We start from the raw sequence: 21,997 nt of genomic DNA on the forward strand, positions 1-21,997 counted from the left end.
AGCCAGGGAGCGGGTATGATGGAAGGTGCTGTGATGAAGAATAGTGAACCAGTCAAATCGGGGCCAAGACTCTGGTGTAGTTTGTTACCTGGGTAGGGGTAATGGCCATCTGTAGCACTGACTCCACGCTAAGGCCAGGGGGCGCTGCCGAGCCGCAGCTCTTTTTCCTTCGCGCTGGGGCTGGGGGCGGCGTGGAGCTGTAACTGTTTTCCTCCGTACAGGGACCAGGGGGCGCTGCTGATGCTACAGTTGTTCTACTCTGCGCAGGGGCCAGGGGGCGATGTCGAGCCGCTCGGCGTTGGGACCCCGGTTCTGACGCTTCTCGCTGCGGTGGTTCCCGGGCGGAGCTCTCAGTCAGCGATAAAGAGCGAAGGTTCAGCTCCGTGCTCCCCTCACTTAGCCTGGCAGCGTCCGTCCTGCTACATGGGCTCCTCTGCCACACAGTAGGCGGTTGGCTGGAGGGACGTGTGTGACTATTGCGCGCTGAGCTCGAGCTGGGATTATGGCTGATTCGGAGAGCGGCGAGAGCGGTGGCAGTGAGCCGGGCAACCGGTTCGCTCGGCAGGGTGCCCTGCGACAGAAGAACGTGTGCGAGGTTAAGAACCATAAGTTCATCGCTCGCTTCTTCAAGCAACCTACATTCTGCAGCCACTGCACCGACTTCATCTGGTGAGGGCGGCCGGAGGCAGGGAGGGAGGGGACGTCCCTCGCGCCCCGAGCACTTTCCTTCTTCTCTCCAAACTTTCCCCAAACTCTGTGAACTTCGTGCAAATTTCACCCCACCCCTCACCCCCCCCCCCACCCACTGGTCTTCGGTGATAACCTCCCCCTAACTCTTCTTTAGTTATATTTTATCCACGTTGTGCTTCCTTGTTTTTAGATTACTAACCCTTTGCGAATTTTTTTTGGTAAATATTACTCTGTTTTATTTCCTCTATTCCTCCCTCCCCCCTCTCATGTTTTTGTTTTGTTTTGCAGGGGCTTTGGGAAACAAGGATTCCAGTGTCAAGGTACGTGGCTGCTGGTCTGAGGTCAGTGGGGCGCGGGAGTTCTGGCTGAACAGCCGAGGATGTTTTTGCGAAAACTTTGTAAAACGTTGGCAGGGATTGTGATCCAGAAAGCGGGAAAGTAGAGGGTGTAACTTGCGACAGAAGAAAAAGAGGGAAGTCTTGCAGCTAGTGGAGAGCAGAGCCTGCCTGCTTAATTTCCGTTTTAACCTGAAAGTGATGGGCCGTATTCCTTCTCCGCGTTGCCTTTTGGTCAGAACTAGGAAGTCCGGGCGAAATGTTTTCATTACAAAGCTTTGCTGATAATTGCATATTGATTCTTACGATAGCCTGTGTGTAGATGTGTAATAATAACAGGGCAGTTGTTCTTCCTCTGTTTGCTGTTTGTCAGTTCGATTGTGATAGTACTTTAACCAGAGCATAATAACAATTAAAAAAAACAATTGCTCTAAGATGCGTTTAAAAGAGGAAATGAATTGAGTTTGTTTTGGTTGCATTAATTCTGGAGAACCCTCAAGTAAACTTTCATTGTTAGCGGTGCGTAATTGTCATAAACCCATCCTGTGGTTATAAATCATCTGTTGATGCTATTTTTTAAAAAAAAGTTTCCCACCTCCCCTCTTGCGGCTGCTGCTCTGAAGTCTGATGCATTCCTCCCCCACACCCTGTCTGTTTCTCAGTTTCTGATTCTCCAGCTAATTCTAAAAGTGCCAAGAATCAAAAGCTGGAGTGCTTCAAGAATTTTTTTTGCACCTCTGCTGTTGAATGGGAACGGCATTCTTTCAAAGAAATGCCAGCACTTTAATTCCTCATCTAAAATTACCTTGGAAATGTCTGAATGCATTTCTAAGGTTTTTATTTTAAAGATGGAAGTTCTTGGGTGAGTGCCCTGTTTGGTTCCTTCTGCAGCATGCTATTGATGACAACACTGTTTTCCATCACTGAATCATCTGACTAGTCTTGCAGTGAAGTTTGAGAACTCCAAAAATGTGGCTTTGCTGCAGATCTTCCTACAGTTTGAGGAATGCACTTGCAGGCAGAAATGGGAATTGTAATTTCTGGAGCTTGTGACTGTCAGCCTTGTGACCCATTCACCAGCTCTTGTAATTATATAATAATGCTGTGTGTGTGTGTGTGTGTGTGTGTGCACGATTGTTGCCTCGAGTTAAAAGTTGCAATTTTCTGTTGGTTTTTGTCCCTGGCTGCAATGTTGTTCAAAATCAACATTGACAGTGGAGTGTTGAGCCTATTCAGAAAGGTGGAGCTCTCTGCTGAACTGCAGAGCGAGGAGGGACCGAACTCCTGACGCTGCCTCAGGATGCTTAATCTGCCCTCTGCCTGATGTTGTGAACAGAGTGCATGGTAGCATAACGGATTGTATAATGCTTTACTGCACTAGCAATCAGGGTTCAATTCCCGCCACTGTCCTGTAAGGAGTTTGTACATTTTCTTCTCGGCCAGCTTCCTTCCGTGTCCCAAAGACGTACAGGTTAGGGTTAGTAGGTTGTGGGTGTGCTATGTTAGTGAAGCATGGCAGCCCTAGCAGGCTGCTTCCTGCACAGTGTTTGGACTGTGTTGGTCATTGACTCAAACAACACATTTCACTGTATGTTTTGATTTACAGGTCACAGATAAAACTAATCTATTCTCTGGTGTTCACCTGTACGCAGAGCTCTGTGGCACTGATATCCATCCAGAGTAGGATGGAGTGTGTTTGCTGAGCTAGTGTTAGATGTGGAACACCTTGACTAGATGTCTCCTGCCTCGAGCAAGTGTACAGTATATATCAGTTGGGGGTATAATATTCCCTGTTGGAGATCTCTTAGGAGCGCTGCTGGTTTGGTCAGTGCTGCAGGCTGGGTGGTATCAGACTGGTTTACAAAAACATTTAAACTGGTAAAATGGGAATGTTTTAAAAAGATAGGATGGATGGAATTCCTAGCAGGAACCTTTGGGAATTCTCTACCCAAAGGGATGTGAATGCTTGGTTGTAGAATGCTTCAAAGTCTAGGGTTGGTTTGATTTTAGACAGAGAAGGGAAGGACCAGACACGGGGACAGTCTGGATGGATTACACTTGGGCTGAATGGTCTTCTGATCCTGTTTCTGGAAGTACAGTGGGTTAGAGGGAAGGTGTGTTCACACTGTTGTGAGGTAGTGTCAGCCATTGCATTTAGATGCAGATCAGCCTGGGTACAGTTTCCAAACTCTGATCCAAGTCCTGATGAAGGGTCTCTGCCTGAAATACCGATTGTTTATTCCTCTCCATAGATGCTGTCTGGCCAGCCGAATTCCTCCAGCATTTTCTGAATTTCCCCATCTGCAGAATCTCTTGTGTTTCTAATCCAAGTCTTGAGTATGTTTCCCTTGCCTGACTTCACCATCGCTGTGGGTATGACGATTTCACACCTGCAATAGCAAAGCCAAAGACTGACTGAGGGAGAGAGGACAAACACAATAATACCAAGCAAATTATCAGGGCTTGGACCATGGTTGAGACTGTGCTGACTGGCCTGGCTGATCTGAACTCTAATTTTTTTTTTATCCAATATGGACTGACTGAATCCTGAAAAGGCGATCCTGCAGTTGCTGGGAATCTTGGGCAGATTCCCAAGTGGTGGAGGAAATCAGCAGGTCTGGCAGCATCTATGGAGGAGAATAAACAGTTGATTCTTTGGGCCAAGACCTTCATCTAGCCTGAAATATTGACTGTTTATTCCCCTCCATAGATGCCAACTACTTTGCTGAGTTCCTCCAGCATTTTGTGCATGTGACCCAATTGTAATTTGAGGCTAGAGGTAAAGTTACTTGGGGCTTTGATTGAGCCTACTGTTTAAATGCAATAATAAAGATTCCTTGCCTCTTTCTGGCTATGTTGAGGGGAATATTTAAGATACGGCATCCTTGTTTATGGCAGCAGTGGCGTCTCCTGTACAGTTAGGCCTTTATTTGCTGCCTTAACCCAAGGAGGAGCTTAATCCTGTTCTGCATGATAAGACTCCCCGCCCTTCAACCAGAATTGAGCGCTGACAGTCTGACCAATAGTCTGCCTTTATCTCCTAATATCTGATTCAGAACGTTGTGCCTCTCACTGTTGTTTTTGAACACTGCCTAAAACACTCATCTGTTCTTGGGTTCTGTGCAGGAACCTTGGTTCAGAATCAGGTTTATCATCGTTGACGCATGTCAAGAAATTTGTTTTGAGACAGCTGTATAGTGCAATATATAATTAAGATTACTATAAATTGCAATAAGAAATATAAAAGTAAATAAGTAGGGCAAAAATAGCAGAATAATAAGGAAGTACTAACAGTCCATTCATAAATCTGATGAGGTGAAGCTGTTCCTAAAATGCTGAGTGTGTGTCTTAAGGTTCGTCTACATCTTCCCTGATGGTAGTAATGAGAAGAGCGCATGTCCTGGGTTGAGGGTCCTTAATTATGGATGCTGCCTTCCTGAGGCTTTGATGCTGGAGAAGTCTAGTGTCCATGATGGAGCTGGTTGAGTTTATAACCCTCTGCAGCTTTTTTCTTATCCTGCCTGTTGTTGCCTCCACAGCAGATGGTGATCTGAATGCTCTCTATGGTACATCTGCAGGAATTGTGAGAGCTATTGGTGACAGGCCAAATGTCAAACTCCTGATGAGGTGCGGTCTCTGGAATTATTTGTTCACAATTGCAGAAATGTGTTGGGCCTGGGAACGACCTTCAGAGATGTTGACACCCAGGAGCGTGAAGCAGCTCACCCTTTCAGCCGTTGATCCCTTGATGAGGACTGGTGTCTTTTTTTTTTCTCTCCCTTCCTGAGGCCCACAATCAGTTCCTTGGTTTAGACCAGGGGTTCCCAATCTGTGGTCCACTGACTCCTTTGCTTAATGGTATTGGTCCATAGAATTAAAGAAAGGTTGGGAACCAATGGTTTAGGGTGACCTTGATTAGGGACCAACTTAGACCAAATTCTGTCCTGCTGGCTACCTGATTTTGCTTCCAGTATCACACTAGATGGTTCTGAAGCACAAGTTTCTTGATTTGATGTTTTAATATTTGCAGTCACTCACCTAACACTGAGGCAGATGTGTGGTTCTGTCGTTAGCGAAGTTACTTTCTGATTTGGTGAAGTAAACTGAGGAATGTACTGTGTATATTATTTGGGATATCTCCAGTGCCCTCCTCGGGATATTTCCTGATCTTTCATGCCCATCAAGTGATAAATGGCACCTTGGATTGAGGTTTTGTCTGACAGATGGTGGCTTTTACAACATTGTCCTCTTGGATGTGTGGCAGTAGATCTGGGAAAGGTCTTGAACCCACACTTGTTGATCACAAGTCTCTGGTTTAAAAGATGACAGCACTGTGCCAGTGTGTGTGACATCACACTGATTCTCACCCCCGGTGTGGGTCTCACTGGGAGAGGAAGTGGTGGAGGCAAAATCTCCAGTAGACTTGCAATGAAGAAGTTTTGACTTGTCGCCCTTGTGGTCATCTCCCCTGCTGGGGCAGAGGCTGCTGACAGCAGCTTGCCAGTGTCCTCCATCCTGGGCCAGTCTTTCAAGCTGTCCCCAGCTGTAGCCCATCTTCTTGGTATATCCTTCCTCTTCCAGGATGAGGTCTTTGGGCCTTTCGTTGGCTTTTCTGTAGGTCTGGGTTTTTACAGGATGGGGTTGCTAGCCCCATGCCCGGCCCCCCTCCCTTCTCAGCTGGGCTTGGGACCGTCTATGGCAGAGTTTTGACTTGTGAGTGGTTGAAATTGTTCATGATCCTGACAAGCTTTCGGGTTCCCCCAGTGCTGCCTGTGAAGTTCCTTTTCTAAGGATTGTATTGGAACAGTTTGTGATGCCCGCTTGTTTTGGAGGAGCATGCCTGCAGGAGAAAGCTCTGAGCTAACTGGCCCAGTTGTGGGCTTGTACTAATTCACCCCCTGCCAGCTTCTGAGAGCCAAGTGTGGATACAGTTGCATCTGCCTTTCTGAATCATCAGGTCCTGGGCCAAAGACCTGTGATGAGGGAGAATTTCTTTAGCCAAGGGGTCGTGAATCTGTGGAATTCATTACTGCAGGAAGCTGCAGAGGCCGAGACATTGGGTATACTTAAAGTGGAGGTTGATGGGTTCTAGATTAGAAGGCAGGAGAATCAGAATTATGTTTAATATCACTGGCATATGTCATGAATTTGTTAACGTAGCAGCAGTACAGTGAAATGCATAATATAGAAGAAAAAAATAAGTAAATGAATTACATTAAGTGTGTGTAATATTTAAATTAAAAATAGTGCAAAAACAGAAATGAAAAAAGTGAGGTAGTGTTCATGGGTTCAATGTCCATTTAGGAATTGGGTGGCAGAGGGCAAGAAGCTGTTCCTGAATCACTGAGTGTGTCTCTTCAGGCTTCTGTACCTCCTACCTGATGGTAACATTGAAAAGAGGGCATGCCCTGGGTAATCAGAGTCCTTAACGGTGGACACTGCCTTTCTGAGGCATGCCCTTTGATGGATGGGATGGGCTTGAGAGGGCCCATGAATCAGCCATGATGGAATGGTGGAGCAGATTTGATGGGCCAAAATGGCCTTATTCTGTTCCCATGACTTGTGGTCTTATTAATCCAGTTGAACAATCCATTGTAACACACTTCCAAGGAGCTGTCTTTTGGGATAAAAGGTACAATTGTAGCCCCAGTTTCCCCTTAATTGGAAGTTAAACATTTACAGTGACAGTTTTAGAAAGTCTCATTGGTACTTGGGGCTAGTATTGATATTCTTCATTTAAAAACAGTAGAGAATCAATTTTTTCAGTTGTTATCACATTGCTTGTTGGTGGGGTTATAAATTGTTCCAGGCAGTACATAAGTGACTACACTTGACAACAGCTTCATTGGCTGTAAAGTGTTTGGGAATATTCCGAAGTATTGGTACGGTACAAAGGCTGTTCGAACCATTGTGGAACTGTTTGCATTAGTGCTGAACTGAGGGCAGGAGGCTCTGTTTGATGTACCTCAAGGTAGTGGTTAGCATAACGCTTTACAGCACCAGCAACCCAGGTTCACTTCCTGTTGCTGACTGTAAGGAATCTGTATTGTCTCCCTGTGATCGTCTGGGTTTCCTCTGTCTGTTGAGGTTTTCCTCGTGTTGCAAAGATGCACAGTTAGGGCTTGTGAGATGTGGGCATGGTACGTTGGTGCTGCAGCCTGGTGACACTTGCGAGCTGTCTCCAGCACATCCCTGAACTGTGGTCACTGACGCAAACAACACATCTCACTCTATCAATGTCAGAATAACAACTTTTGTCTCCTTACCCACTGAATGCTGATGGAGGTGGAAATGGATGCGTATAAAAACTGAATTTACAGGCAAACCCAGTGACATTTAAACTCCCGTGGTTTCTTATGCCTGGTCTTCTTAAAATCTGTTTCCAGTCTGCATCACTGTGTGAAGATTGTATCAGTTTTCAAAGAGAATAATTTAAAGAAATTTTCTAAAGCCATTAAACCACTCAGTCCCCATGTACAAGCAACCTTTAAATAATCAACTGTCTCACTGTGTGCCTGTACAGATTTTAGGTTTTTAATACTGAGTGAAAGGCTCCTGTGATCAAATCCTTGTTCTCCTGGGTACAGTATGATTTATAATATGTAAAAACCCTCACTGGCCTCTTCTCTTGTCCCAGCCACAATACCTTGCCCACTCTCAGCTTGGATTTTTTGAGATTTCATCAGCAAGTCATTTTGCTTCCTTTTGGCAACATGTCAACTGTTAGCAAGGTTTCAAATAACTCATCCTGATTTGAAGCCTTTCAGATTGCTCCCACTCCGTCATGTTGAATCCCCGATCAGCTCATTTGCAAGCCGATGTTCCGATGTTTCTTGAGCTTCACCCGCGGGCCTGTCTGTTACCAAAGGCACTTCCATGTGGGATGCATCTCGTGTTTTCTCCCCCCACCCCCGAGACTTTTCTGTGCAGGGATGGGTTTGGGCTGTACTGGGTCAGAATTGCAAACCTGTGTCCTGTGATACAGCAGTAGCTGTGGCTGCTAATGGGCAATGCCAGGTCTCCTGTTGAAAGGTGCAGGCTCAACATCCCATTCACTTCAGCACTGACTTCTCTGAAACCTCTGGGGCCTGAAGGTATCCAACGTGTGAGCAACAGCTCCTATTCTGTCTGGCTAGTCTCCAACCCAATGGATTGAGCATCGACTTCTTTATCTTCTGGTAATCTTTTCCGCCTTCCCTTTTTTTCTGGTTCATCTCACCCCTTCTCATCTGCTCATTATATCCCCCTGGAACACCTCCTTGCATTTCATCCACGCCCACTGTCCTATCAGATTTCCACCTATGTCTTTTGAGCTTTTAGTTTAATTCCCCCTCAATGTTCTCACCTATCACCTGCCCCTCCCCCACCACCTTCTTATTCTGACTCTCCCCACCCCCACCATTCTTCCAGTCCTGATGAAGGGTCTCTGCCCAAGTCATTGACTATTTATTTTCTCCATGGATGCTGCCTGACCTGCTGAGTTCCTCCAGCATTTTACTCTGGACTTCCAGCATCTGCAGAGTCTCTTGCATTTATGCTTTACTGTGATCTGTTCCCTGAAGCATTGCTCGCATTTGCCCATCCCACGGAATTGCACTTTCCAGAGCTATTGTTATCAGTAATCAAATTCCTGGAGAGAGAGAGACACATTCCTTTAGGAAATTTTCAGCCTCTTCAGTACCTGTAGCTAGATCCTAGGAGACGGAACTCATGTTCCAGTGTGGGTTCTGGCAAGTGACTGAAACACTGGGCTTCAGAATTCATTCATTTTGTGCCATGTTGTATGACGTGTGCAATGGTTATCTTTCCATGACCGTGATTGTTTTTGGCAAATTTTTCTACAGAGGTGGTTTGCCATTGCCTTCTTCTGGGCAGTGTCTTTACAAGACAGTGACCCCAGCTATTATCAATCCTCTTCAGAGACTGTCTGCCTTGGTGTCAGTGGTTGCATAACCAGGACTTGTGATGTGCTCCAGCTGCTCATACGACCATCCACCACCTGCTCCCATGGCTTCATGTGACCCTGATCGGGGGTCTAAGCAGGTATTACACCTTGCCTAAGGTGACCTGAAAGTCATCGGAGGGAAGGAGCATCTCTGGTAGAGATGTCTCTCACTCCCCCCCACCACCCCCCACTAGATCAGTTCAATTATTTCTAAAGGGAGAGGAGACCTGTTAATGATTGGCCATGAAATGAAACCTGACAGTCCTTTAATCAGGACACCAGTCTCCCGCAACTGAAGTACCTTCATTCAAATCAAATGCCGTGTAAATATGCTGTACTGTATCTGTTCTATGATATACTGTGTTGCTTTGTAAAATAAGAATAATTAATAATAAAAATTTGAATTACAAAAAAAATGCACAGAATATACTGTTGATGCTGTAAATCTAAACTGATGGAAGGTTAGTTTTTGCTGAGGAGAAGAGAAGACCAAGATTACATTAACTCTTACAGTTGTGGGTCTTACCAAGGGCAGGAATAATAGTTTCTGCACTAGTTTTGCCCCCTAGCGAGCTATTTGCAATGGGGTTGCCTGCATTCTATCTCTGACATTGATGCTCCTTATCCCATTATTAATTGGGTGCTGGCACCAGGTACCTTGTGGCAAAACTTTGCTTTGATGCCGACTGTTGCAACTCTTGGAATAGTAGCTGGCACAGTGCCAAGGTCCTTGGGTTTCTCTGGCTGTGTGGTGACCGAAAAGGTTTGTCAGTAACTCAAGTCTGCTCTGCCATGCAATGTGATCGCAGTGAATCTCAGTCCCAGGGCCATCCAACTGCCTTGGTTCCATGTCCTTCCTTCTTTCTTTCCCCCCCCCCCCCCCCCCAGATGACAATCCCCTCTTTTCAAACAAAGAAAGCCTTGGTGGGGGTGTGTCTTGACTCTGCGCCTCTGAAGTAGTTCCCTCAGGATAGGGGCTTCTGAGGATTTGGAGGTGGCATTTCCAACAATCCTCTCCTCGTCCTTTGGCTTTCTCATGTGGCTCCCCTCCCTCCATAACTGAATTCAGACCAATGACCTTCCACCAATAACTGAGCCCTTGCTACAACCTGAAGATCAAAGCTTGGAGTGTAAGACATGAGAGCTGCAATAGGCCTTTCAGCTTAATAAGTCTTCTCTGCCATTCTATCATGGATGATTCATTATCCCTCTCAGCCCCACTCTACATAATAGAATTCAGCAGGTCATACACAATCTGTGGAAGTAAATAAGCGGTCAGTTTTTCGGACTGACACTCTTCATTCGGACAGGAAAGGAAGGGCGAAGAAGCCAGAATAATAAGGTGGGGGCAGGGAAAGGAGGACAAGCTAGAAGGTGATAGGTAAAGGAAATGAAGTAAGAACCTGGGAGGTGATGGGTAGAAAAGGTAAAGGGCTGATGAAGGAATTTGATAGGAGAGTGCACTGTGGGAAGAAGGAGGGGCCACCCGTGGGAGGTGATAGGCAGGTGAGGAGAAATGAAGAGGTAAGAGGGGAGCCAGAATGGGGAATGGAAGGCGGGGGGGGGGAAATTACCATATGTTTCGGAAATTGGTGTTCCAAGCCATTAAGTTGGAGGCTGCCCAAACAAAAAAAAAAGAGATGTTGCTCCTCTAACCTGGGTGTAACCTCATCGTGGCCATAGAAACCCCACTCTCCTTCCTTCTCTCTGTAACCTTTGATGTCCTTACTAATCAAGAACCTATCCATCTCTAAATGTATCTAAATATACCCAATGGCTTGGCCTCCACAGCCATCCGTGGCAGTGAATTGCACAGATTCACCACTCTCTAGCTAAACATCTCTGTTCCAAAGGAGCGTCTTTTTATTCTGAGGCTATGCCCACTGGTCCGAGACTCCCCCCGCTATAGGAAACATTCTCTCCACTTGCACTCTATCTAGGCCTTTTGAGGAGATCCCTATCCACACCAGCTGAGGGCAGCTGCAACAAGTCATCTTTGAATGGACTGTCTCCTGGTTGTGGCATTTGACCAGACGAGTGTTCTGACCTTATCTGCCTTTCAGCATCAGGCACCTGTTTGCTGTTCAACCCAACCCCTTGACTTTTTTCCTGTTTGTTGCCCTAACCTATATCCATTCAGTAATCTGTTTCTCTCTGCCAAATCTCACTTCTCCAAATTAAATTGCATCTGGTTGCAGCTTATGGTTTACACTTGATTTTGTGAATCACTGTTCAGTCACATTTGCAGATGTCAAATCCCTTAGACGTGCTCCCATCATGCAGATTGGTTTAATAAATGTTACATAAAGTATCCCAGCCCCAGGTCTGGATGCAGCCCAAAGACGTGTGTTCAGGCCATACACCCGTCGTGGCTGTGGTAATACTGACTTAGTGGTCAGACCATGATTTCAGAATCATGGTCAAGTTTGTTTTCACTGACATACTCTTATCATGGAAGTAGTTGTTCTGCGGCAGCAGTACAGTGCAATACATTAAAAATTACTTTATGTTGCAATAATATGAAAAATAAGTAGTGCAAAAAGAGACCAAAATTGGTGAGATAGTATTCATGGACTGTTCAGAAATCTGGTGGCAGAGAAATAAGCTGTTTCTAAAAGTTGTGTGTGTGTCTTTGGGTTTCCATATCTCCTCTCTGATAGTAACAATGAGTAAGGAGCATGTCCAGGGCGGTGAGGGTCCTTAATCATTGATTCTGCCTTTTTGAGGCATTGCCTCAATCAGTGTTACTGGAAGAAATTATTCAGATCATTGTCCCATCATGCTCAGGTTGGTTGTCAAGTTTGTCACATTACGGCACTCCTTTTTTAGAATTATTTCTGAAATTGCAACATTATCATTGTTGGTCTTCCACTTTAACAGAGGGACTGCATTGGTCGTGGGACACTTGGCGTCTCTTATTTAATCATGCTGTCTTTATTTAAAAACAAGGTATTTATTTCATTTTTCAATCTTTTTATTGATTTTCAAATAAAGAATATACAAATCAGAGCAGGAGCTTAGCAAACAGATAACATAAAAGACATAAACAGCAATAAAAAAACCAGAAAATATAGTGTCAAAATCATATAGGTAAAATGTTACGCTGTTATATATACAATGAGCAAAAAAAAAACTACAACTCCTCATAGCAATCATAAAAAGATTGGAAATTTTATTGGGCAGTCCAATTGAGGATAAAATTTTAAAAAAGAGAGGAAAAAAGACATCTTTCCAGTCATCTCTGAACCCTCATAGATAAGGATTTTTCTGGAAAAATTAAAGAAAAATAAATAAATACATAATAAATTAAATCATGTGAAAATATTGAATAAAGGGTCACCAGGCTTTTTCAAAATTAAAGGATGTATCAAATGTCCAGCTTCTAATTTTCTCCAAGCTTAGACATTACATAATGGAGGAGAGCCAATAAAAAACAGTAGGTGGGTTAGATCCTTTCCAGTGTAACAAAATAGCTCTCCTAGCCAGTAAAGTTGAAAAGGCTATCATATGTTGAGCGGAAGCAGACACTTTGCTTGCTTCCTCTGAAGTAATCCCAAAAATTGCTGTAAATGAATTAGGTTGAACATCCACATCTATAACTTTAGATAATATTTGAAACACATCCCTCCAAAAATGGTTTAAGCTTACACATGACTGAAACATATGAGAGTAGCCACTTTTGCATTACATCTGTCACAAATAGGGCTTATATTAGGAAAAATAAGCGCCAATTTATCTTTAGACATATAGGCCCTGTGTATTATCTTAAACTGAATTAAGATGTGGCGTGCGCAGATAGATGAATTATTGACTAGATAATAAAAACAAGATATTTAAAGTGCCTTCTATCTGCTCTAACTGTCCAATGAAATATACTTGCAATAGACAGAAGATGAGGCTTGTTTTGATGTTGAATATATCCAAAGCATTGCTTCTCACTGCATCTGCACAATGATAGTATAATTGATCATTGACTTGTTAACTTGAGAATCTTCAGTATGTTATTGGGTAATTTGCTAGTTATGCTAGTCCACTTGCTGCATTGTTACAGTGGGCCTGACCCTGAAGTGGAGTGATATGTTGATCGCAGTTTGTCGCTTCTGGCACTGCTCTGTGTGCGTGTGTGTGCACACCAAGTTCTGGGGCAAGAGGATGGAAGAAAGTAGGGCAAGTGAATGTTTGGTAATGGGTTTACTATACTTTCATGTGTCAAGTTGCAGTAGAAATCTTTGTTTTGCCTGCCATCCCTACAGATCATTCCCAAAAACACAAGCACAGAGGGAAAATCAATAACAACGCAGAAGACTGTCACAAAGGTATCAGTGCAGGGAGACGAATAAGGTGCAAGCACATGCTAAGGTTGATTGTGAGATCGAGGCCATTGTTATTGTACAAGAGATCCTTTTAAGAGTTGTACAGAATTTTGATGTTCATCAGTGTTACTTGCAACAGTGAAATCTAAAGACTTGCATTGCCTTAGTGCCTTTCACATTAAAGTACTTTTGCAGCTCTTGAAGAATGGTCTTGAATGTTCAAACTGATCATGTAAATGAATAGCACGACCTAGGAGGAACTCAGCAGTCAGGCAGCATTAATGGAGGGGAATAAGCCATTCCCTCCACCAACACCACCTTCCAGCTTCTGCTCTCTTCCTTTCCAGTCCTGACTATAAAAGTTTACTCTTTTCCATGGATGCTGCCTGACTGGTTGAGTTTATCCAACTTTTTGAGTGTATTGCTGGAGGTTTCTAGCATCTGCAGTCTTTGTGTCAAGGAAATGACCATTTTCTTCATTGCAGCTTTCATTAGTTTATCAATTTGAGCGCAACCCCCACACCACCCCTCAACTGAGTAATTGGCTACACAATGCCTGAGTGTGCAGTTTGCTTCTTGAGACAGTATGTATGTTTACTTAGCTGCCTGACCTGAATTTTGGTCAAAAGTTGAAGGTTATTTGTGTGATCTGGGCTAGCTACAAGGCTTTGACCTCCTTGTATGGAGATAAGGAGGTTCCATTTAGTTAGAGGTTGATGAATCTCTGGGATTCATTGCCACAGATGGCTGTGGAGAGCAAAGTCATTGAGTATATTTAAATTGGTTGATAGGTTTTTGATTAGTAAGGATATCAAAGGTTGTAGTGACAAGGCAGGAAAATGGCGTTGAGAGGGCTAAAAAAACTCAGCCATAATGGACTGAATGGTCTAATTCTGCTCCTATGTCTTACGGTATTTGTATAGCGCTTTTCTCATGCAGTGTATTCCTCTTTATCGAATTTCATCTTTTCTGCTTCAACTTAAAATGTTTTTAATACTTTTAAAGCAGCAAGATGTCAGCGAGCTGACTTTGTTCTGCACTGGACGCAATGGGCTTGGCAAGTCGACAGTAATGTAACAAACCGAGTGAATTTGGTTGTGTAACATTGTGTTAATCCATTCTCTTTTTCTACTTCTTGCATCTTGCCATAGGCTCACTGGTGTATTAATAATGGATCAAACATAGTTAAAGCAATATGCACTTGAAAGCTGCTGCCTATCAGTGTGTTACCCTCAGTCCCTCATGTTATGTGTCTCAACTGTTATCTTTCTCTTAAACTTTTTAGACCAGATTCTTCAACAGTCTGAGACTCTCTGTCGATGCTGGGGGTGGTGTCAGAGGTCCCACTCACTTTGTTTTGTCTGATTATGCAGTGGACACTTTATTCAATACATCTTGTTAATGCAAATATCTAATCGGCCAGTCATGTGGCACCAACTCATTACATTAAAGCACGCTGACGTAGTCAAGACCAATCATCAGAATGGGAAAGAAATGTGATCTAAGAGGGCTTGACCATGGAGTGATTGTTGGTGCCAGATAGGGTGGTTTGAATATCTCAGAAACTGTTGATCTCCTGGGATTTTCACACACAACAGTCTCGAGATTACAGAGAATGGTGCAAAAATTAAAAAAAAATCCTCTGTTTTGGCAGTTCTGTGGACAAAAACACCTTGTTAATGAGAGGGCCAGAGTGGTTCAAGCTGACAGGAAGGTGACAGTAAGTCAAATAACTACACGTTACACCAGTGGTGTGTAGGAGAGCAGCTCTGAACACACCTTGAAGTAGGTGGGCTCAAGTAGCAGGAGACCACAAACATACTCGGTGGCCACTTTATCTAATAAAGTGGAAACTGAGTGCATATCCTTGTGTCTGTGTTGGAGATGATCTGATAAGTGTGATTTGTTGTTTGGGAGGGTGAATGTCATGTCCTGAGGTTCTGGGCTGTGAGAAGCTGTTACTTTGGAGTAAAGGTTCTAAGAGGAATTTGACAATGTAGTGCCTGGGAAAATTGGGAGTGTTGAACAAAGGGTAAATACCACCCAGGCCACCATAAATGCTGGGGAGTAGAATGAGTCAGGGAGGTATTGGGTATGGATAGGTGGAAGAGATGAGAGTTCCTTCAGCACTTTGTGCAAGTTGCACAAGACTTCTAACGTCTACAGAATCTGTGTTTACCGCGAAATGATGATCTGGTCGTTATCGTGGAGTTTGCTGTGTCCAACTTGGCTGTTTCATGGCCTACATCAGAGCAGTGATATCACTTCAGAGATGCCTCCAGTTGGATTTGGGAGTTCCTTCAACAACGAAAGCCATTCTGTAATTACTAATGTGAAGTGAGGGAATAGCTACACAGTGGCTGGGGTCTGGGGTGCACAGCCAGGTCTAGTGTTGGAGATGGCTTCCTTCATAGCGTTCAGAAAGTGGTGAGCAAGCATCTGGGAGGAAGTTTTCAAGGCAGTGGGGAGAAGGTAGGGTATGGAAGCCAGATGAATTGCTCTGCTGATGAGCCATTATACACTTGATGGGCCTCTGGTGCAACTGTCGATGAATTCTGTGTAACTTTCCGTTGCCTTGTGACTGCCATGCCCTTTGTTTATTCTCCTTGCCTCTTCATTTTGCCTTGTGCTGAACTCCTAGGCAGCACAGGAAGAATCCAGCTAGAGTTCCCAATGCTTTGATCACATTTTCCCTTTCACTGTGATGGGAGCTTTCTGATCTATCTTGTCCCTCCTTTGAAAGGGAGATGCGCTGTCATCTTGAAACTGCCTCTCCTTGAAGACTGCTTATTCTCCCTCCTTCAGCGACGCACCCAGGATCAGAGTCCAGTTGATTGCCTGGTTTTGCAGCTTCTAAACTAGATCCCAAGGATTTCTAAGGCATTGAACATCCCCTTCCCCTCCAACTCTTCATACCCCCAAAACTCCACTTCTCCATGACAAAAGAAACACTTGGAAAATTAGCTCCCAAAAATAAAACCATCTTGTATGCTTGTTTACTCTGTAATTATACGTTTGTGTGGCTTCTGTGTTCTGGTTCTTTGTTTCACACATGTGCTGGGATATTGAAGCAGTATTTTAATATTTCAGCTATTCTTGTCCTACGGAAGGGGAGGGGGACCTTTCTGTGCTGCATCTACCTTTCAATGATGGCAGTAATTTGCTATGGATGTTTCTTGAATGGTGAAGCTGATTTTTGATGATCTCAGCAATCTCCCACCTTTGGCGATCATGATAAGGGACTGATTTTTTGCTTTCCATTGCATCTTCAGGTTTTATTGAAATATAGCACGGAATTGGCCCTTCAAGCTACACCACCCAGCAAACCCCAAGTTAATCCAACCCTAGTTATGAGACAATTTAAATGATCAATTAATCTACAACTGGTATATCATTGGAAGTGGTAGGAAACCAGAGCATCCAGAGGAAACATGTCCCTCCAGACAGTGGCAGGTCACAGCTTTGTTTTCTTGAGCCTGTTGTGGATGTGCATACTGTTTGATCTTTTGCCTCCTTCCAGGCAAGGTTTAACTATTTATCTTGGGGTATGTTTTAAACAAAGTGATTTGAAGGGTTAATGTAGAACTGTGCCAGGCAGACAACCTTCATGGATGTATGAATACAGACATTGTCTCTCTTTTTAAATGTGTGTCTAATTTGGATGATTTTCCTTTTGTATTCTACCTCTGGCTTGAGTATTCAAGTACACAGAACATAGAATATTTCAGCATAGAACAGGTCACAATGTTGTGCCAATATTTTAACCTACTCCAAAATCAATCTGATCCTTTTCTCCTACAAAGTCCTCCATTTTTCCATCATCAGTCTGCCTATCTAAGTAGTTAGTGTTGAATTTAATGATTACAAGATCATGCGGGATCCTTCTTGGGAAATGTGATACTAGTGGTTGAGTTAAGACGACCAGCCGCTCTGACCAGATGGGTGATGTGAAACTATTTTGCATATTTTCAATTTTAAAAAAAACCTCTGATGCACTTTCAGTTGTTTTCTGCAGAAAAGATGTTCAGTGGTGTGTATAGAATGTTGCTGCTTAGATGCTATTTTAAATTAATTGAATCACTTTGATCAAGGGGCAAATTGCAGATAAGTGAAGTTAATTAGATGGATTGTGCATCTGCACTCTGTGGTTAACACTGAGCTGCCAGCTCCAGTCCCTGAGGACAGTCGTCCATTAGTTGCCCAGGGAGTGCATAGGCCCGAGGGATTGTAGGCTACAAAGGGGGGTCTTGCATTCTGTTGATCTTGTTTTCCACTTTTATCCAAGTGGAATTGCTCAAATGTGCCATTTCTCTATTTATTAGCACATTTGGAGGTGGGGCAGGGAATAAAAGTTGAGTATTCGGGGCCAAGGACTGAAGGCCTAGTGGCGGTCTGTCCAGGGGTTGGAAGCCTGTCTGTGGGTGGGACGGCTGGGAAAGGGGCCTGTTTGGTTGTTGCTGCTTGTGTTGTTCTGTCAAGCATCGTGGCCATGCTGTATTGATGCCAGAATGTGTGGTGACACTTGCAGGCTGCCCCCAGCATGTCCTGGGTATGTGGGTTGTTAACACAAATGGCGCATTTCGCAGTATACTTTGATGTAGATGTGATAAATAAATCTGGTGAATGGTGGGTCTGCAGTGGTTTGGCATTCAAAAGCTGTGTTTAATAGAGTCAGTGTTGTCACAGGTACGGTTTCCGTGTTCCCAAAGATGTCCTGAGCACTGGCACGTGGGGACACCAGTTACACATGGTTCAGAAGCTGTGTTTATTACTAGTCAGTGCTGTCTTGGGTAGAGCTGGCATATTCAGAAGATATCCTGAGCATTGGCATTGGGATACTGATTACATATTTGGTCTGATGGTGTTAGCTTGACTGTGGGTAATGGCTGCTGTAGGTAGTTATAAGACTTAGGAGCAGAATTGGGCTATTTAGCCAATTAAACTTGCTCTGTCATTCAGTCTTTGCTAATTTATTTTACCTCTTGACCTCATTCTCTTGCTTTCTCATAAGTCCCTCATCTGTCTCAAATTCGCCCTTATCTTGAGACAGTGAGCCACAGTTGCATCTGACCGCTTACTTGTGTAAAATGTGCAACACACACAAAATGCTGGAGGAACTCAGCAGGTCGGGCAGTACCTAAGGTAAGGAATGGACAGACAAAGTTTTGGGTTGAGACCCTTCTTCGGGAGTGGAAAAGAAGAGGGAAGGGTAATACGGACTCTTTCCAATGCTTTGACTTGCATTGTGTCCCTGCACCCACAGCTGCTATACTCATAGGTTCCCTGTTCAAGGTTGCCTCTTAGTTCCCAGCGGAGCTGTTCTGTAACCTTCCCCTGTCCCTCTCACACTTGTCAGCTTGGTTTTCCTGCCTTTCTGCCACTGGTGGCTGTGGCTCTGAAACCCTCTCAATCACCCTGTTCCTGGTATGAGTTCCTTAGGTGAGCACTCATTGGTGAAAACATTCGAAGTAAATTTATTATCAGTGTGTCTGGGTCAAGTTCAGTTTATTGTCATTCAACTGTACACATATACCACCAAATGAAGCAACGTTCCTCCAGACCAAGGTACACAGCACAGTACATACAACTCACACTTAAAACATGAAGTATTATTACCTCGCTTAGAATAACAAGTAATAATATGCATGTATCATACAAGTTTTTAAAAAAGAAACAACTTTGTATGTGATAAGATGATTCGTACATAGTGGCAGAGAGTTCAGTAGTCATATAGTCTGGGGGAAGAAGCTGTTTCTCGTCCTCACAGTTCTTGTCCTAATGCCTACAGTACTTGGGGGTCAAAGAGATTGTTGGAGGGATGGGAGGGATCACTGACAATGCTAAGGGCCCCCACAGATGCAGCACCTCTATAAATATCTCCAAAGGGGAGTAAGAGTGACCCTCTCGGCAGTCCTCACAATCCTTCGTAGGGACTTGTGGTCATATGCTTTGCAATTTCTGTACCAGATGGTGATGTAGCTGGTCGAGGCTCTCTTGATGGTCAAGTCAAGTTTATTGTCATTTTGACTGTAAACTGCTGGTACAGTACACAGTAAAAATGAAACAATGTTCCTCCAGGACCCTGGTGCTACATGAAACAACACAAAACTACACTAGACTATGTGAGACAGCACAAGGCTACACTAGACTGCATAAAACAACAAAAACTGCTCTAGATTACAGACCTGCACAGGATTACATAAAGTGCACAAAACAGTGCAGGGCAGTACAATAATTAATAAACAAGACAATTGGCACAGTAGAGGACAAATTACAATATAATAATAAATGATGTAGATGTCAGTCTAGACTCTGGATATTGAGGAGTCTGATGGCTTGGGGGAAGAAACTGTTGCACAGTCTGGTCGTGAGAGCCCGAATGCTTCGGAACCTTTTGCCAGATGGCAGGAGGGAGAAGAGTTTGTATGAAGGGTCTGTGGGGTCCTTCACAATACTGTTAGCTTTGCGGGTGCAGCGTGTGGTGTAAATGTCTGTAATAGCGGGAAGAGAGACCCCGATGATCTTTTCAGCTGACCTCACTATCTGTTGCAGGGACTTGAGATCCGAGATGGTGCAATTCCCGAACTGGGCAGTGATGCAGCTGCTCAGGATGCTTTTGATACATCCTCTGTAGAATGTGGTGAGGATGGGGGTTGGGTGATGGACTTTCCTCAGACTTCGCAGAAAGTAGAGATGCTGCTGGGCTTTCTTGGCTATGGAGCTGGTGTTGAGGGACCAGGTGAGATTCTCTGGCAGGTGAACACCAAGAAATTTGGTGCTCTTAATGATCTCAGTGGAGGAGCCGTCAATGTTCAGTGGAGAGTGGTCCTGTTTAAATGGGTGAGTGTGGGGGAGAGCCTCATTTTCCTCAATCTCTTCAGGAAGTGGATTTTTTGACTGAAGAGGTAGTGTTGAGGGATCATATGAATTTGTCTAATGTGCACTCCCAGAAACTTGGTGCTCCTAACTGGCTTTATGGAGGAGCTGTAAGCAGAGGTCAGCACCTTTATAAAGTCCTCAACCATTTATTTGGTCTTCTCCACGTTGAGACAAAGTTGTCGTGCTTGCACCATTCTACAAGCTGTTCTGTCTCCTCTTTATACACTGTCTTGCTTTTAATGAAGCCAACCATTATTGTGTCATCAGGGAACTTGATTCGGTTTGAGCTGAATCTAGCAGTGCAGTCGTGCGTCAGCAGCGGGCTGAGCACACAGCCCTGGGGCGTGTCAGTGCTCAGCGTGATGGAGCTTGAGATGTTTCTGCCAAGACGGATCGACTGTGTCCTTTGTTAAGCAGACCAGGGCCCAGTTACAGAGAGGTGTTGCGACCCAATGAGAACAGTTTACCCACCAGCTTATGAGAGATGACCGTATTAAATGCCAAGCTGAAGTCAATAAGCAGCATCATGTTATATAAGGTGATATTTTCCAGTTTGGACAGGGTGGAGTGGATTGCAGAGACTGTAGCATCATCAATGGACTGATCTGAGTGATAAGCGAACTGGAAAATATATGGAGATTCATTTTCTTGTGGACATTTGGAGGAAAATAAAGAAATAAATAGAATTTATGGAAGAACTATACATAAAAACTGACTATTAATATGCAAAAGACAAAATGTGCTAGACAGATAAATTTACAGCCAGACAGAGAACATGAGTTGTTGAGTCTTTGAAAGTGAGTTTGTAAGTGTGGAATGAATTTGGAGTAGAGGTGAGTGAAGTTATCCACACCGGTTCAGGTTCCGAGTGGCTGAAGGGTAATAACTGTTCCTGAGCTTTGTGATGAGGGATCTAAGACTCCTGTATTCCTGTCCAGCAGTATTAGCGAGAAGAGAGCATGGCCTGGATGGTGGTGGTCCCTGGTGGATGCTGCTTTCTGTGACAGTGCTCCATGTAAATGTGCTCAATGGTGGGGAAGGCTTTGCCTGTCATAAATTGGGCTGTATCCACCACTTTCAGTAGATTTATCTATTCTTGGATTTTGGTGTTTGCATGCCAGGCTGTGATGCAACCAGTTACTGTGTACTTGTCTCCAATGCGTTGCTCCCAGCACCGTCACTGCTGGCCTTCTAGCCTGAGAAAGCAGCCCCTGGTGTTCTTGTCTGAGTGGATTTGCTCTGGGGGAGATGGTGGGGTGCAGAGGTTGGCAGGGGGATGGTTGGAAGAAATAATTGCCCTCGGATTGCACAGCAAGGTCTCCACATATTTATTGCTGCTTGTGCATTGGACAGTTAGATGTGTCGCACAGCAGCACAAGTACGTTGGACATCTGCTGCATTGCCTGATGTGAGAAGTAACAGATGGAAAATCCACAGGCTTTAAACTCCAGAGGTGAGCTTTCATTAAAGTGCCCTGTAGTTCAGACCTCTTGATTCTGTGCTGATATTTGAGGTAGAGCTACTGTTGAAAACTGTGTGATCTTGGGTTCTTTGAAAAATCTCATCTAATGAGCACAGACCAAAATAAAGATTAATTTGCCACACTTGCATTACAGTGAAATGCTTCGTTTTGCATCAACAACCAGTCTAAGCTTGTGCTGGGGAAAGCTCGCAAGTGTTGCCATGTTTCTGGAGCCATCGTGGCCTGCTCGCAACGTAATAACCCAAACCTGCATGTCTTTGCAATGTGGATGGAAACTGGAGCACTCGGAGGAAACCCATGCAGTCACGGGGAGAGCGTCCAAACTCCTTGTGCACGGTGGCAGGGACTGAAC

General features: G+C 44.3%; 1 protein-coding gene across 1 annotated transcript in view; it reads left to right on the forward strand.

Annotated features, from left to right (window-relative positions):
• Positions 1-306: 306 nt before the first annotated feature.
• Positions 307-21,997, forward strand: part of LOC132379924 (protein kinase C alpha type) — a 350,679-nt gene continuing 328,988 nt past the window's right edge. The window contains exons 1-2 of the mRNA XM_059948280.1: positions 307-669; positions 979-1,010. Coding sequence (XP_059804263.1) covers positions 503-669; positions 979-1,010 — 199 coding nt within the window. The 5' untranslated portion in view covers positions 307-502. The remainder of the gene's footprint in view (positions 670-978; positions 1,011-21,997) is intronic.

Source organism: Hypanus sabinus, chromosome 23 (genome assembly GCF_030144855.1).
Source record: "Hypanus sabinus isolate sHypSab1 chromosome 23, sHypSab1.hap1, whole genome shotgun sequence".
In the NCBI taxonomy this organism is placed as follows: Eukaryota; Metazoa; Chordata; class Chondrichthyes; order Myliobatiformes; family Dasyatidae; genus Hypanus; species Hypanus sabinus.